Source organism: Chionomys nivalis, chromosome 15 (genome assembly GCF_950005125.1).
Source record: "Chionomys nivalis chromosome 15, mChiNiv1.1, whole genome shotgun sequence".
Classification (NCBI taxonomy): Eukaryota; Metazoa; Chordata; class Mammalia; order Rodentia; family Cricetidae; genus Chionomys; species Chionomys nivalis.
In genome coordinates this window covers 48886156-48901415 of record NC_080100.1, presented here as the reverse complement: position 1 = coordinate 48901415, position 15260 = coordinate 48886156, and the positions used below count along the sequence as shown (strand labels likewise).

Here is a 15260-nt window from a genome sequence, read left to right as displayed (position 1 = left end):
TATTACTACAACTAACAGAATATGGCACATAAAATGTTTAAAAACTTATGACTTTTCATGACAATGAAACATATGTGCTCCTGGCAGCACCAATCTACTTCAAGAGGATGATGGGCATCAAAGAGGCTCCTTATGGAGTTTATTAGCCCTTTGGGCAAGAAACTGTTCTTCTTTGGACTACTTGATGGTATGTTGCATAAACCAGATATGCAGAACCCACAGAAAAATGACTGCTGAAGTTGCCTAAAGAAGGTGAGACAGTCCTTCAGGGTCCTGCTTCATGAAAGAGTCTGCAAGACATTCTGCAGAACACAGAAGAAAGTGACTAACAAACTGCCAATACAGACAGAACTGTCTTTGAAATTTCCTGTTTCATGGAAAAATCTGCATAGGCATATAGGCTAAAGATTGGATTCCCCAATGTTACAGAAGAACTTTGGGTGATTATCCAGGCAGCAAGATGTCTCTGTCAATTCTAGAGTTTTGGGAGTTGCTTACAATGTACTTTCTGTTAACTAAGGTAATATTATATCCTTCTGGGGTCTTTGATGGAGTTAAAGAATAAATAGTTTTATATATATATATATATATATTTTTTTTTTCCTTAGTTATAATAAAAAATAAAATAGATAGAAATATTGTAACTGTAATTCTTGCTTGATACCTGTTTTGTTATATGTAATTTTACTATGTTAAAGTTAAAACCTTTTTTATTTAGACAGAAAAGGGGAGATGATGTGGGATTCTGCTCTGTATGTTGTGAATATGTTTAATTGCCATTGATTAATAAAAAAGCTGCTTTCAGCCAATGACTTACTTATTAGAGTAAAGCCAGATGGGAAATCCAAACAGAGATGTATAGAGAGAGTAGGAGGAGTCAAAAAGACACCATGAAGCTGCTAGAGGAGAAAGATTCCACGCACTGGTACCTGTAAACCATGAGCTCGTGGTAAAATATAAAATAATAGAAATGGGTTAATTTAAGATATAAGAGCTAGTAGAAAGATGCCTAAGCTATTAGTCAAGCCGTGTTGTAATTAACACGGTTTCTGTGTGATTATTTCAGGTCTGGGTGGCCAGGAAACTAATGAGCAGTCTCTGCCAACACAGATGGATTTGGATTTGGTACATTTTATATAAATGAATATCTACTTGGGTACATTTATACATAAATTGTGCATGTAACAGGACAACTAGGATATATACACAGAGAAGAAAAATGATTATAGTAATAATACTATTAAGCAATTGTTTATATATTAAATACACATCTAAAGTTATAGTTACTAAAGATCAAGCCAAATAGGATTAATTCCCAAGACCATTTACTTACTGGGAACCTAGAATGAATTACTATAATAGCAGAAGCTTTCGTGATATTTTTGTTTGCTTGTTTTTGTTTTGTTTTGTTTTCTTTGAGACAGGGTTTCTCTGTTTAATAGGTCTAGCTGTCCTAGAATTCACTCTGTAGACCAGGCTGTCCTTGAACTCAGAAAGATCCACCTGACTCTGCCTCCCAAGTGTTGGGATTAAAGGAGTGTACCATTATACCCATGACTTTTATGATTTTTTAATGGGCCTGAGAGGAACACTGGCAGAGGCTACAGTGACCTCTTATCAGAATAGAGAAAAGGAAAAAGATGCACAACAGTACAGGTTAAGTTGGAAAGTCAGAGAAACCTGGAGTGGGAGTTCTGTAAATCTTAAATGTTTCCAAACTTCATGTTGGCCATGGGAGTTATGCTTTTAACCCCAGCTGTCAAAGGCAGAGACAGGAAGATTTCTACAAGTTTGAGGCCAGCCAGGGCTACATAATAGAACAGTCTGGGAAAATTATTTTTTCCAGAATTTTATCTACATGTCATATTGAAGAAGTCATTGAGATCCATAAGTTTATAGTACAGTGATTTCATTCTACTGTATGGTGGAATAAGACCAGGAAACATGAATCATCTTTTCTTAAAAATACCAAATGAACAGCTCTAACTAAGACAGCTTGGAGCAAATGGCCTTGAGAGAGCCAGTAGGAAGATTAGATAAGAGGGTTAAAGAACTTGGTTATCTCTATCAGATAGTAGAAGAATTTGCTTCCTGTAACTTATAAAACACCAGTTTAATAATTATATTTGAATATGCACCTTTTAATCTACTTGTTTTCTGTTATAATCTCCTTGAGAATAGGAAGTCCAACTCCTACCCATTTGCTTTTTTTAACCTACTATATTCAAATTCCCATAGTAGTCAACATAATACCTTCTATGCATATACTTTTTAAATCATTTGAAACTGTTTACACATTCATTAATTATTCTGAATGCCTTCTATGTGCCCAGCACTGTTACTAATATTAAAATTATAAAAATGGCTGAAAATACTTGAAAATGTGTCCATCAATGGAACTCAAATTCTAGTGGGAGAATGCAACATATGTTGACTAATTTGTACATTTAAGTCTTTATCATACGCTAGTATGTTTTTTAAAAAAGAATCAGTTTCTGTGTGGGGCATATCAATGGGTTTTTATATGTACTAAATTATGTTTTTCCATACAACTTCGCCTCCCAACTCATATAGTTAAAATATAGTTAAAAACAGACTATAACGAGCCGGGCGGTGGTGGCGCATGCCTTTAATCCCAGCACTCGGGAGGCAGAGGCAGGCGGATCTCTGTGAGTTCGAGACCAGCCTGGTCTACAAGAGCTAGTTCCAGGACAGGCTCCAAAGCCACAGAGAAACCCTGTCTCGAAAAACCAAAAAAAAAAAAAAAAAACAGACTATAACGAAAGTAATATGTACTAGATATGCTGCTGATTGCTTCTAGTCAAAGTCCCACTGTCAACAAACCAGAGAGAGAGAGAGAGAGAGAGAGAGCGCAACCTTGAATACCATATTTATGGGAAAAACTGATTATACCATTGGCCAGACAACTATCTGTTTCTCTTTGCAAGTTGAGAATAGAAAGCTAATGAGACCACAAAAATTCAGATAAAACATACCAGGAGGCCCTAGAAGTGGATAGAAAAACACTAAGACTTTATTTTAAGTTTTCAATATATACAAAACCAGTTGAGATCTCTGAAATTTTCTCATATTGGAAATAATTTGAATTTATTTCTGCCTCTTCTAGTCAACAGAATCTTCAAGAAAAGAAATTACAGTACCCAACTGGTCAATCATAATAAATAATTAAATTGCTGTTCCCCCTGTGGCTCATTCTGAAACCACAACTGTCCACCATCTCCTTACAATCGCTTGTTCAGGTGCTACTCTACTGTGGTCTCTCTGCTGGAAACCCTTGAAACAAGGATGGAGAAGAACTCAAGACACAGTACGACGGAGTGTGATCTAATAATACACGGTAAACTCAGAATCCCAGTAGAAATCTATCCCCAAAGAGATTCAGACAATTGCAACAAACAAAACCAAACCAAATGAACACCACCACCAAAAAAACCCAGAAAGGAAACAGAACTTTTTTACATTAGTGCTTCTAAATGGGGATGTGTCACAAAGTCCTTTCTTGGTAGACAGCAGGTGTGATTTAATCACTATGCATCATAACATGAAGAATGAAGAGGTGGACACCGTGGCTCATACTTGTAATCCCAGCATTTGTGAGACTGATGCAGGAGAATTAGCAACATGTTTAGGCCAGCTTGGGTTAAGTAAAGCACTTGTCTCCCCTACAAAATGAAAAACGGACGTCAACAGGGTGAGGAAAGATCTGCTACGATCATCATTTCTCTCAACCATGGAGAAGAAAATACATGGGGCGGGATAAAAAGACAAATAACCGTAAGTTGAAAGTTAATTTACAGGACTGGGTTTGAAGAGGTGCCAGGGGACACTTTAACTAGTATAAACATACACCCACACTCATAACCAGGCAGATATTTAGGGGTGTTTTCCATATAAAATAATACAGAAGAAAGCTTGAATGATTGCTACTACCACCACCTAGATAATTATTCCAGTCATGAAAACAGGGTTACCAATATAGCTATACTATTAATATGCTATATTTAGTTCATCTCTTCTCTAGATTTGTTTGTTTGGTTTTGTGAGACAGGGTCTTGGCATGTAGCCTAGGCTTGGCCTCTAACTAACAATCCCCCAAACAGCCTCTTGGGGAGCAGGATTAGAGCACCATGCAGCTTGGTTTTTAGACTGCCATGGTTCATAGATTAGCACCTCTATTTCACAAATTAACACCTTTATTTTGAAGATTGCAAAATCATGGCTCTTACAAAATCCCTCCACTTTTAGCTGGTCATAGTTTTTGGTGGTGGTACTTCATACTAGAGGGAGATGAAGTGGAAGAATTAGCAGAGGGAATTGAAGGAAAACTCAAGTGGGGTAAGCATGAACTCTGAAATCTGGATTTGGGGCTTACACCCCAAACACATCTTTACTATGACTTATGGGAAATTATTTAACTTTTCTGTGATTAAGTTCTTCATCTGAAATATTAGAAATAGAAGAGAATAATGAAATCTACAGAACAGATGTTAGGCAAATAAGACAGCAGATGACACAATTGGTAAATGCTAAGTCACTGGCTGAATTAAAAACATAGTGACTTGGATATCTTATCTATAGAACACATCTTTTTAAAAAATATATAGTGGCTTGGATGCCTTATCTATAGAACATATATTTTTATAGTGGCTAGGATGTCTTATCTATAGAACACATTTTTAAATAGTGACTTAGATGTCTTATCTATAGAACACATTTTGTTTATAGAGTGGCTTGGATACCTTATCTATAGAACACTTTAATATAGTGGCTTAAATGCCTCATCTACAGAACTTTTTTAATATACGGCTTGTATGTCTATATATAGAACATTATATACATATTGGCTTGGACGCCTTATTTATAGAACACATTTCTTATATAGTGACTGGGGCTTTATTTATAGAACTATTACAGTGCTTCATCTATAAGGGTTGGATTATTATCTATTTACAAAACATAGTTTTTATATATTGTAGCTTTGCTGTCTTATCTATAGAACACATACACATATAGTGGCTTGGATTTCTAATCTACAAAACACATTTTCATATAGTGGCTTGGATGCACTTATCTATAGAATACATTTTTTTATCCATTGTCTCCCAGTGATATATTAAAAAGCACACAAAAAGGTGCTTGGAAGTGAATAAGACTTGGGTTCTAATCTTAACTCTGCCACTTAGTAGCCATGAGACATTGGGTAAGTGACTCAGCCTCCCCGTGCTTAAGTTCATTATTCTTTACGGGACAATAGGACCAGCAATGCTCCACTTACATGACTTTTAAGATAAAAGTCAGACCGCATACTTAAGGTGTCTGACTAATGTAAATAATACTGTAAGGATGTAATTGCTTTATAATTCAAATCTTCATACTTCGTTATTTCATGTATACGTACGTGTGTGCGTGAGTGCATGCATGTATGTGTGTGTGCATGTGTGTGTGTGTGTGTGTGTGAGAGAGAGAGAGAGAGAGAGAGAGAGAGAGAGAGAGAGAGAGAATGTGTAAGCTAGGGGTTAACTTTGAGTATTTTCTTTAGTTGCTTTCCACCTTGTTTTAGGACAAGGACGGTCTTTCTCAGAACCTGGGAACCCATCATTTCAGCTGGGCTGGCAGGCTAGTAAGCTCTTGGGTTCTATGTCTCCAGTCAGACGGCTCTGGAATTACTATGTGTACCACCTTGCCTGGCTTTTACGAGGATATTAGGGATATGAACTCAAAATTTCATGCTTGGACAGCAGGAACTTCACTGACTGAGCCATCTTCATAGCCACAAATCAAACCACAATTTTTTAAATCAGTTCAACAAGCTACCTCATGTTCATTTGGAAGAGAAGATATGAAAAGCATCCAAATGAAAAAGAATAGCATAAAAATTTATTAGCTGTATATGAAAGCTAAACAGTTACTTAAGTCAGTAAAATACTGGTATAGATATAAATGTATCAATGAAAAAGAATGATGTCCAGTAGCAGGACTATATATGGGGATTTTTATATACCATAAAAGTAGCATATTTCTACAAGAGCAAGAATAGACTGTTCAATAACATGCTGGGTCCAAATAAATGCCCATTTGCAAAACAAACAAACAAAACCCAACAATAATTACTTTCCTACCCTATTCTGTATTTTAAAATAAATTCCATGGTATACGAGTCTAAAAATGAAGCCAATAAAAATAAAGAACACTACACAAGGATTAGAGAAGCCCTCTGTAAGACACACAAGTAGGAAGCTATCATCTATGTTTATTATGAAATAAATAAAGTATGTCATTCTTGCACTGCTCTTTCCTTCCTCTAACTGTAATAATGGAAATCACAAATCTCTAAGGTGTCACTCTAGTCATTATACAAAAATCTTCCTGCACTTAAACTATTTTAGCTTTAGTACAATGGACCAATGTAGTGAGGCAATGTCTCACACATTAATACTAAATATAATGAAGCAATTTTCAACTGGGTAAGTGGGAGCTGGTGGTCACAATTATTCAAGCCTAGGTGAGGCCGAAAATACAATAGAAGATTCAATTCCAGAATTAAATGTAACACTATTTCTAGGATTCTAAATTGCATTGTGAAGCGACTTTCTCAATATTCACAACCATTTTACTTAAGAGCAATGATTCTAAAGTCTAGTACAAGAATTAGAAAGTCTCAACCACATTAGATCCACGAAGCAAAGCAAACCATTCTAAATGCATACTCTTGGTAATTCTCAAAGCAGCTCTGTGTGTATTGAATGATAACCTTGGGTTATGTTTTAACAGCTTGACAAGGTTTTCTTTCTTTCTTTATTTAAATTTTCTTTTTCTTTTTTGAGACAGGAGTTTCTCTGTGTAACAGCCTTGGCTGTCCTGGAACTCTCTTTGTAGACCAGGCTGGCCTACGAACTCACAGAGATCCTCCTGCCTCTGCATCCCACGTGCTGGGATTAAAGGCATGCGCCACCACCGTGCGGCTGACAAGGCATTCTTAAAAGCTTTATCTCTTAAGGTTTTATTCGTTTGAATGTCTTTCAGTGGTGCACTGCCATTATTTTACAAAGGAAACTGATTTAGAATCTACTGTATTTGGTGCCGATCTACAGAAACGAAAGCTGTCACAAGTACTTCTCAGAGCCACTTCCTGTCAGGAGGCAGAGTCTCCTCCTTGCCATTGTGCCTTAATCCCCACACTCAAATGTCCTCTTACTTTCCCAACTGGGTAGCAAACAGAAATTCTTTCTATACTTTAATAAGGAATTTCAAAGTTAGGAATTATCAGGAAATTGATAGCCACCTATTGTCTAATTCCTTATTGGTCAATAAAACTTGCGTTTCAAACAACCTTTATGATAGAAAATTTCTACCCAATCTTTCCTGTATTAGGAGTGGAAAACAGACCTTGACGTGAGTTTCGGAAAGATGCTGTTCACACCTAAGAGAAAACTTAAGGATATAATCTGATTTATTTCACTTTTTATAAAAACCTTTTTCAACGTTATTTGTTCTCTGACAACCTCAACATTACTTTCCACAATATAAAAATTCTATAATTTTTTGTTTATTTGTTTTATTTTTCGAGACAGGGTTTCCCTGTGTAGCTTTGTCTGTCCTGGAACTAGCTCTTGTAGACCAGGCGGGCCTCGAACTCACAGAGATCCTCCTGTCTCTGCCTCCAGAGTTCTGGGATTAAAGGCATGCGCCACCATCGCCCGGCTAAATTCTATAAATTTAACAATGTGAAACACTTATGAAAATAGTCTGAAGGAATTCTTCCCTCAACAGCAGTAAGCCTCAAGTATTAAGTCTAATTACTAAAGACATAGCAGTCCTTCGGGATTAGCAGTGGCGGCTTTCGAGAGGAAAAACCTCCAGTTTGTGACTGGAGATGTCATAACCTCCAGCCCATAGTGAAGCGGCTGAACCCCTGACATCCTTGCCCAGGCAAGTCGCAAAGATGTTCCCGGGCTTTCCGGAAAGCAGCTGCGCACAACCCGACATCCTCACCTGAGGGTTCTCACGTCCTGGTTAGTAGGGATCGAGGGGTCGTCATAAACAAACAAGGCGGAATCAGAAGCCCGGCTGGACGGAAGGGCCACACAACTGTCAAAAGAAGACCACTGGCCCTCAGAAGGTTCCCCCAGGAAACCAGCCTTCCGCGCGCCCCGGGACACCCACCAGTTGCCTAGGATTGCGACTACAACTCCCAGGAGGCTGCGCGGCGGACCGAGCGGCCGCCTTCCCAGAATGCAGCGCAGCGGCTTCCCTGTCAAGCTCTCCCCTCTCCCCGCTCCGCCTCCTTCCCTACCCGTCGTCACCCGGGAGGGCCGGAGGTAGGGAGCGTCGTGAGCCGCCGGGAGGGGCCCGGGGCGGGGTGGAGGGAGGATGGGAGGACGGAGGGGAGGGAGCGGCGAGGGGAGGGAGGGTAAATAGTGGGCCCGGCAGGAAGATGGCGGCGGTAGCGGAGGTGTGAGCGGACCTGGGTCTCTGCCGTTGGCTTGGCTCTTCCCGTCTTCCTCCCCTCCTCCCTCCCTGACTGAGGTTGGCACCTAGGGGGCCGAGTTCGGGTGGCGGCGCCGGGCGCAGCGCAGGGGTCACGGCCACGGCGGCTGACGGCTGGAAGGGCAGGCTTTCTTCGCCGCTCGTCCTCCTTCCCCGGTCCGCTCGGTGTCAGGCGCGGCGGCGGCAGCGCAGCGGGCGCGCTCCGTCCCTCTTCCTGTTCCTGCACGCCCCGGAGCGGGTACTCTTGGCCGTGCCATCCCCCGACCCTTCACCCCAGGGACTGGGCGCCTGCACTGGCGCAGCTCGCGGAGCGGGGGCCGGTCTCCTGCTCGCCTGTCGCGCCTCCATGTCGGATAACCAGAGCTGGAACTCGTCGGGCTCGGAGGAGGATCCGGAGACGGAGTCCGGGCCGCCTGTAGAGCGCTGCGGGGTCCTCAGCAAGGTGAGCAGCCTGCGGGGGGCCGGGGACCCGCTGCCGGGACTCACCTGCCGCGAGGCGAGGGGAGCCAGCCGCTCGGGACTTGGGGTGGGGCTGGACTGGAGGCACCCACTGTCCCGGGGCGGGGGCTGCGGAATGTGCTGGGGTGCGGGGCCGAAAGGTCTGGAATGAGTGTCTGACCAGCGGTGGGATAGGAGACGTTTGGAACTCCCCCCCCCCCCACCTCATTACCCCCAGTCTCCAGGAACTTGTCAGCTTTGGCCGAGGACCTTGGAAAGCGTGTACAATCCGCGATCCGGTTTGGAAGGCAAGGTGCATCTGGTTACTTGGAACCCAAGGAGGCAGCTGTCTGGGGTGTAGGAATCTGGGTTGGGCAACCGTGGTGTCTGAAGTACTGGACGCGAGAGCGGTTAAATGGACCTTTCAAACTATATTGTTTCGGAGGTCCCCACCAGAATAGCTTGGGGCGGGGTGGGGTGGTGTGCAGCTCTAGCGGGTTTAGGCAAGCCTGGGTTTGGCCTTAAAATCTGAGATAGTAAACTTTGAAGTGTGAGTGATCTTGAGTGTAGAAAGCGTGTGCAGCACTTTTGTACTTTACCCCTCCTTACCCAAGTTCAGAAAAGAGCTATTGAATTGTCACGCTTGGATAAGAAATATTAATAGTAAGTTGGAACGTGTCAGAGTGAAGACCGACCTTTATAAAGTTAAGGAGAAGGAGCATTATTTAATAATACAGTATTTGTGCACTAAGGAAGGACATTTCTGTCACACAGACACACACACAGACACACACCTCCGCACCCCTTGTACTTTTAAAAGCTTCTTTTCAAGTTTTTTAAAAAGCCTAGATAGCATTTGTAGGGCTGGAAATGAGTGATCTTGTTAATAGTTATGGCGTGTTGTGTTTTACATTTTTGTTGTGGAAAGACTCAGCCCTTTTGACTTCCCTGTCCTTCCCTGTTAAACTTTAAGAAATGCTTAGAGCTAGCAGTGTTTCCAGGGGGAGAGTTGGGGCTGGTCCCTTAACAAGCTGGTCATAAGATACCAAGTCATGTGCTATTGGCCATTAAGAAATCACTCTGCTGCCAGTGTTCTTGAACATCATTTCTGGAATTGTTTGAGATTAGGCTATTACAGTGTCTTTAGCTGGAGAGAGAAGGCCTGGGCCAGACTTCAGTATGTCAGATACAAAGCTTCCAAATGTTAAGTTTTATTTACATAGTAGAAAATTATGTTGTGTTTTATGCTGTGATCATTCTTGAAATTTTAATATAATGCTTGCAGTTGAGTGAAGCTCCCCAGTGTTTATTGAGATTAATGTATCTTTATAATTTAAGAATCTGTATTGAACATGTTGTATAATAAGTTTGTATTTTCAAATGGTTGTGAAATGGGCTGTCTCTCCTGATTCTGAGAGTTTCATTACTTGTCATTAGATGAGAAGCAAACTGCTATATCAGTGTGTTGTTCAAGTGTTTTATGAAACAAGCTATACTTTTGATTTGTTTGTTTGTTTGTTTGTTTCTTTGTGTAGCGCTGGCTGTCCTGGAACTCACTCTATAGACCAGGTTGGCCTTGAACTCACAGAGATCCTCCTGCCTCTGCCTCCTTAATGCTGGGATTAAAGGTGTGCACCACCACCATCACCCGCCTTACTTTTGACTTCTTGATCATCATTTTTTGCAGAGTGAGAGATTGGAATGACTGATGGAAAAAGAGCTCATGCTTTGTGATCTATTGTATTCATATTAGCATATGAAGTATAATGTGAATCTGAACCTGGAAGGCAGGCAGAATTGTATATTCATGTAATCTTAGCACCCAGGAGGCAGAGCAGGAGGATTGCAAGTTCCAGGCCAACTAACCTACCTTCATAGTAAGGCCCTGTCTCTCAGAATCAGTTTTTTAAGGAGAACTCTCTTGCATTTAAATGTATAGGAATTATTGATTATGTCCATTAAAAGGGAATTGTTTTCATTTTGATTGTTCTGTGTGTATACAATCAATGTGTGAGTAAAAATTTTATTAACAGCTGTAAAGAAAATCTTCTGGAAGTTTAAGAATGTATGGTTATATGATTCAGTGTAGTGGTCCACACCTTTAATCCTAGCACTTGGGAGGCAGAGGCCCGTGGATAACTGTGAATTCCAGGCCAGCCTGATCTATACAATGAGTTCTAGGACAGAGCTGCATAGTAAGACCCTGTCTTGGAAAACAAATATGTGTGTGTATGTGTGTGTGTTTATGTGTGTGTGTGTGTGTGTGTATGGTTAACAAATATATATACATATATAGTTTTATATATGTATATATATGTGTGTGTGTTTTATGGAAACTTTTATTTTTGTATGTATTTGTGTGTACATGTGAGTACACCTACCTGGAGGCCAGAGATCTAAATTGGTGTCTTTCTCAACCCTTCTCCACCCTGTTTTTTTGAGACAGGGTATCAAAGTAAATCCAGAGCTTGCAGTTTAGCTAGACTTGGTCAGCAAGCCCCAAAGATCCTCTTGTCACTACTTCTCTGGCCCTAGGAATATGCCACCACTGTGCCTGGCATTCTTATGTGGGTGTTAGGGATCATACTCAGGTCTTCATGCATGCATAACAAGCACTTCACAGTCTGAGCCATATAGTTTATGTTTTCTACAAAGTGCTTTGTTTACTTTTGGACATTACTAGAGAGCAAACCCAGTGGCATCATGCATGCTAGACAAGTGTTCTACTGTAGCCTCATCAAAGGAACTTTATACTGAATACATAACATACATTCACACTATGGATCATGCATGTTTTTAAGCTTAAAGTATGTGTCTTTTGTAATTTGAACCCTTCGTAATTTACCTGATAATTTAAACAAGAGTTAGTTTTCAACATCTGTCCTTTTCCTCCTGTTTAGTTATATAGATAAGTCCAAATAGTTATCCATTTTCTTTCTTGTTTCATAAAATGGGATGGGTCTGGAATTTACGAAATTGAAATTTAATTAAAAATATGCCAGTCCAAAAGCGTTTTCCCTCTTAAATAGTAATCAGAAATACCTGTGAGACATATTTCTTAATCATGCGTGTTCCAAAAGTCCTAGTTAAGTAGTAATTCCATGTAGTTGTGACAAATAGGATGGCACATGTTGAAGGTTCACACCTTGGTACTTGAAAGCGCCAAGCCTGGATAAATGAAATCTTAGTCAACTTTTCTGGGTCTCTGGTCACTGTGCACGTGCTGTCTGCTTACTTTATCGCTTAAGATCTCACTATCTTATCTCTGGCTGGCCTAGAAATTGCTGCTTAGACCAAGCTAGCCTCAAACTCACAGAGATTTCCCTGCCTCTTGTCTTGTCTTTTGAATGCTAGTATTTAAGGTGTAGGCCACCACTTTGGTTCTTTCTTTTGAGATAGAGCTTTGCTGTATTGACCACACTGGTCTCTAACTCATGAGACCAGAGCTTTGAAATGCTAGGATTATAGGCATGACCTAGCATACTTGACTCTTTAAGTCCATCCCAAATGCCATTCTTTCCATAAAGCCTTTGGTTACATAAATATTCAATATTTCTTTCCTTTGAATCCCTGTATCATTTTTATGGAACTTGCTTCTGACTCTTAATTTTTGTTGTTGAATTTGTGATTGCTAAACTTAGCAACATGAAGGAATCTTACTTTTTTAAATAATATCTAACATGCAACATTGCCTGTGTTAAATAGATAAGTGGAAAAAAATAAAGGGGCAGAGAAAAGGCAAAACCCTGCTTTCTTGGTTTAATAGTAGCAAATAAAACATTTATTGAGTCCTAAAGCTTATGCCATTTGTTGGTTCAACTATAAGAAAATAACAAATTATTAACACACTCACTAGAGGTCCTCTTTTCACTTTAGAAAGAATCTAGAGAGAGATATTGATTTTTAAGCTTCTTTACCTATGCATATTATGCATCAAACTTGAGTTAATAGGACAAGCCAGGCATTGTTCTAATCTTTGTTTATGTAATCATAACTCTAAGAGAGACACTTGATTGATAAAGAAACACATAGAGAGCAACATAGCCACAATTACTATCTAATAAAGGATAATAATGGGCATCAAGGTAAGATTAATCTATAGAGGTTTTAAAATGCTAAGTTGTCCCTTTAATATGTTAGAGAATATGAAATTGTTGATGTAAGTTTCAAGGCTGGAGTCTCATTAATACGCTGCATAAGTTAACAAGTATACTCAAGATTATTCTTAAAAGTAGGTTAAGAGGGGTAAGACTTCTTAAGAATCTATTAAACTGATTATTTGATGGAAATCATTGAAAATTGGGAAGACAGGGCAAATTTAAAAGTTGATATCAGGGAAAGGTACGGTAATAAGCTATGGGGAAAGAAACAGGTATTGAGTGTCCTGTGTAACTGTGCCAGTCATTTTCACTATTTTATTCAACCATTCAACATCCAAAGAAACAAAAGTTAAGTAACCTGTTCAAGCTCTCCCAGCACAGGTACCAAAATTGGGTCTGTTTAGTCCTATTTCTACTCTTCTGTTCATGTATCTGGTGTTAAACCAGCTTTAGTCCCCATGACTGCAGATGTAGTAATACAACCAAGAAAACAGGAACATAGGGAGGAGGAAATATACCTTATAGGGGAGGCGATTTCAGTTTTGTTTGGACTGTCGTTTGTTTCAAGTGAATATCAAGTGCTGGTTGAGTCAGAAGCTATTAGAAATAAGGAAATAGTGCCCAGAGACCCCTTAGAAGAGTGAGTTAAACCATCAACATGGGTGAGCTCACAGAGATGGCTTACAATACTGAAGATTAGACTTCAAAGTAGAACCAGTCTCAAATGTGTTTAATCAGGAAATAGAAACATTAAAGATTTCTCAGTGAGCAAAGAACCTGAGCTAATGCATTGAGTAATAATCCAGTTTAAATTGTTTTTAGAGTAGTTATGTTAAAACACCAGACATAAATAACATGAAAAATTAAGTATTCCTATCAATTAGATTTCTACCTATGCCAGTTTCTTGATTGGGAACTTTACTCTATCAGGACCTTAGCAACACAGAAATCATGATGGACGATCTAAATGATCCAACTTTATATTTGTATTAGTACTTCTCAGAAAAATATAATTTAATGGAAACTTGTAAATGATTTAATCATTTTAAATATACGGTCATCAGTTTTCTAGGGGAAAAGCTAAAACTACTGTGAACTTAATAAAGATTAACGATGTAGATTTTTTCTTTGATGGAATTATGACCACCATACGATTTTCACATGAGACTAATGTACAGAGTAGCATTTTGCTGGTGATTGGTTTTATAGTTCTTCAGAAGCCCATGCAGTATTTAATGTAGGAGAGAGAGACCATGTAACTGATTTGTTGAGCATGTTACCTTATGTAGGAATCAGAACAGTTTAAATGTCATAAAGATGATGAAGAGGGGTTGGAGAGATGATACAGAGGTTAAGAGCATTGACTGCTCTGATAGAGGACCTGAGTTCAATTCCCAGCACCACATAGTGGCTCACAACCATCTGTAATGAGATTTGATGCTGTCTTCTGGCCTGCAGGGATACATGCAGGCGGAACACTGTATACACAATAAATAAAATAAAACTTAAAAAATGATGATGAAGAAGGGAAGCTAAAAGTATGCAAAGATCATGCCAGAATTTTATAAATGTAGAAGAAAATGTTTTATTTTTTATTTCTTAGCTATTAAGCTAAAATTACTGAACGTCATTATATACAATAAGCATCTCAATTTTTTATCACTTAATCTTTTTTACTGTTTATTATAATTTTTAGAGCTTTTCAAAGTTTTGTGTTAAAATTTTGGAATGCCTCAATTTCTAAAATACTGACTTTATTTTTTTTTTTTACCTTTTCTTTTTCTTCTTCTCATCCCTAGTGGACAAACTATATTCATGGGTGGCAAGATCGTTGGGTAGTTTTGAAAAATAATACCCTGAGTTACTACAAATCTGAAGATGAGACAGAATATGGCTGCAGGGGATCCATCTGTCTTAGCAAGGCTGTAATCACAGTAAGTACCTTTCCCTACTCAAAAGCTAATCAGAACTGCTCTCGGTGCATGTTACAGAGCTGTGAAATCCTTGCCCTTTGCCCAGGAGTGTACTACTGCATACTATAAGCATGAAGGTTTTACTCAACTGTCTTTTCAAACCAATTTAAGTGTTTCAGGAAAAAAGAGGTGACAGGTTACTTCATAACTGGTGAGATTGGGACAATCCATAGGTTATTTAAAAAGTTTAATTGGGAAAATAACTATCCTTACTTAAATTTATCAAAACAAAAATATATTC

At 39.3% G+C, this 15260-nt stretch overlaps 2 protein-coding genes across 3 annotated transcripts in view; one reads left to right on the top strand and one right to left on the bottom strand.

Annotated features, from left to right (window-relative positions):
• The window catches only part of Polk (DNA polymerase kappa), a 59538-nt gene extending 51369 nt beyond the window's left edge, over window positions 1-8169 (bottom strand). The window contains exon 1 of the mRNA XM_057790120.1: window positions 8014-8169. The gene's annotated coding sequence lies outside the window, so the exon portion shown is untranslated. The remainder of the gene's footprint in view (window positions 1-8013) is intronic.
• A 384-nt stretch (window positions 8170-8553) lies between these two features.
• The window catches only part of Cert1 (ceramide transporter 1), a 117134-nt gene continuing 110427 nt past the window's right edge, over window positions 8554-15260 (top strand). Inside the window, exons 1-2 of one of the 2 annotated variants that reach the window (XM_057789757.1) lie at window positions 8554-8950; window positions 14846-14980. In XM_057789757.1, coding sequence (XP_057645740.1) covers window positions 8855-8950; window positions 14846-14980 — 231 coding nt within the window. In that variant the 5' untranslated portion in view covers window positions 8554-8854. The remainder of the gene's footprint in view (window positions 8951-14845; window positions 14981-15260) is intronic. The other variant, XM_057789756.1, reaches the window with a different exon arrangement.